At 46.5% G+C, this 1399-nt stretch overlaps 2 protein-coding genes across 42 annotated transcripts in view; one reads left to right on the forward strand and one right to left on the reverse strand.

Moving 5' to 3' along the window:
• The window catches only part of Ptprd (protein tyrosine phosphatase receptor type D), a 2240535-nt gene that overhangs the window by 1354061 nt on the left and 885075 nt on the right, over nucleotides 1-1399 (reverse strand). The gene's annotated exons all lie outside the window — the stretch shown is intronic.
• Nucleotides 4-1391, forward strand: LOC116095272 (the record flags this gene model as incomplete). The annotated part of the gene is given in 2 exon segments (XM_031376744.1): nucleotides 4-1288; nucleotides 1291-1391. Coding segments are annotated over 2 exon segments (1386 nt in total), but the record flags the coding sequence as incomplete, so codon positions are not given.

The raw sequence follows: 1399 nt of genomic DNA on the forward strand, positions 1-1399 counted from the left end.
AACACATCTCCTGGCACCTGGTATGCAGCCATTGATCTGGCAAATGCCTTCTTCTCAGTACCTGTCCACAAGGACTGCCAGAAGCAATTTTCTTTCAGTTGGCAAGGCCAGCAGTATATGCTGATTGGACCAAATGAGCAGGAAGTAGCAACCACTTTGGACTCATTGGTAACACATATGCGTACCAGAGGATGGGAAATAAATCCAACCAAAATTCAAGGACCATCTACCTCAGTGAAATTTTTAGGAGTCCAGTGGTGTGGGGCATGCAGAGATATTCCTTCTAAGGTGAAAGATAAGTTGTTTCACCTGGCCCTTCCCACCACCAAGAGAGAAGCACAACATTTAGTGGGTCTATTTGGATTCTGGAGACAAAACATTCCTCACTTGGGTGTGCTACTCAGGCCCATTTACCAAGTGACTCGGAAAGCTGCTAGCTTTGTGTGGGGCCTGGAACAGGAGAAGGCTCTTCAACAGGTCCAGGCTGCTCTATCACTTGGACCATATGATCCAACAGACCCGATGGTACTTGAGGTGTCTGTGGCAGATAGAGATGCTGTTTGGAGCCTCTGGCAGGCTCCTGTAGGTGAATCACAGAAGAGACACTTAGGATTTTGGAGCAAAGCTCTACCATCATCTGCAGACAACTATTCTCCCTTTGAAAAACAGCTCTTGGCCTGCTATTGGGCCTTAGTGCAAACTGAACGTTTGACAATAGGACACCAAGTTAGTATGTGACATGAACTACCCATCATGAGCTGGGTGCTATCAGACCCTTCAAGTAATAAAGTAGGACATGCACAGCAGCAGTCAATTATCAAATGGAAGTGGTATATACGTGATCGAGCCAGAGCAGGTCCTGAGGGCACAAGCAAGTTACATGAAGAAGTTGCTCAAATGCCTATGGTTTCCACCCCTGTGACAATCCCATCTGCTGCCAAGCATGCGCCTATAGCCTCATGGGATGTTCCCTATGATTGTCTGACTGAAGAAGAGAAGACTAGGACCTGGTTTATTGATGGCTCTGCACGTTATGCAGGCACCACCCAGAAGTGGACAGCTGCAACATTACAACCCCTTTCCAGGACAACCCTGAAAGATACAGGTGACGAAAAATCTTCACAGTGGGCAGAACTTCGGGCAGTACACATGGTATTACAGTTTGTTTGGAAGAAGAAATGGCCAGATGTACGATTGTTCACTGACTCATGGGCTGTAGCCAATGGATTGGCTGGATGGTCAGGGACCTGGAAAGATCACGATTGGAAAATTGGTGAGAAAGACATCTGGGAAGAAGTATGTGGATAGATCTCTCCAAATGGTCAGAGGACATGAAGATATTTGTGTCCCATGTAAATGCTCACCAAAAGGTGACTTCATCTGAGGAGGAGTTCAATAA

Source organism: Mastomys coucha, unplaced genomic scaffold (genome assembly GCF_008632895.1).
Source record: "Mastomys coucha isolate ucsf_1 unplaced genomic scaffold, UCSF_Mcou_1 pScaffold18, whole genome shotgun sequence".
NCBI classification, from domain to species: domain Eukaryota; kingdom Metazoa; phylum Chordata; class Mammalia; order Rodentia; family Muridae; genus Mastomys; species Mastomys coucha.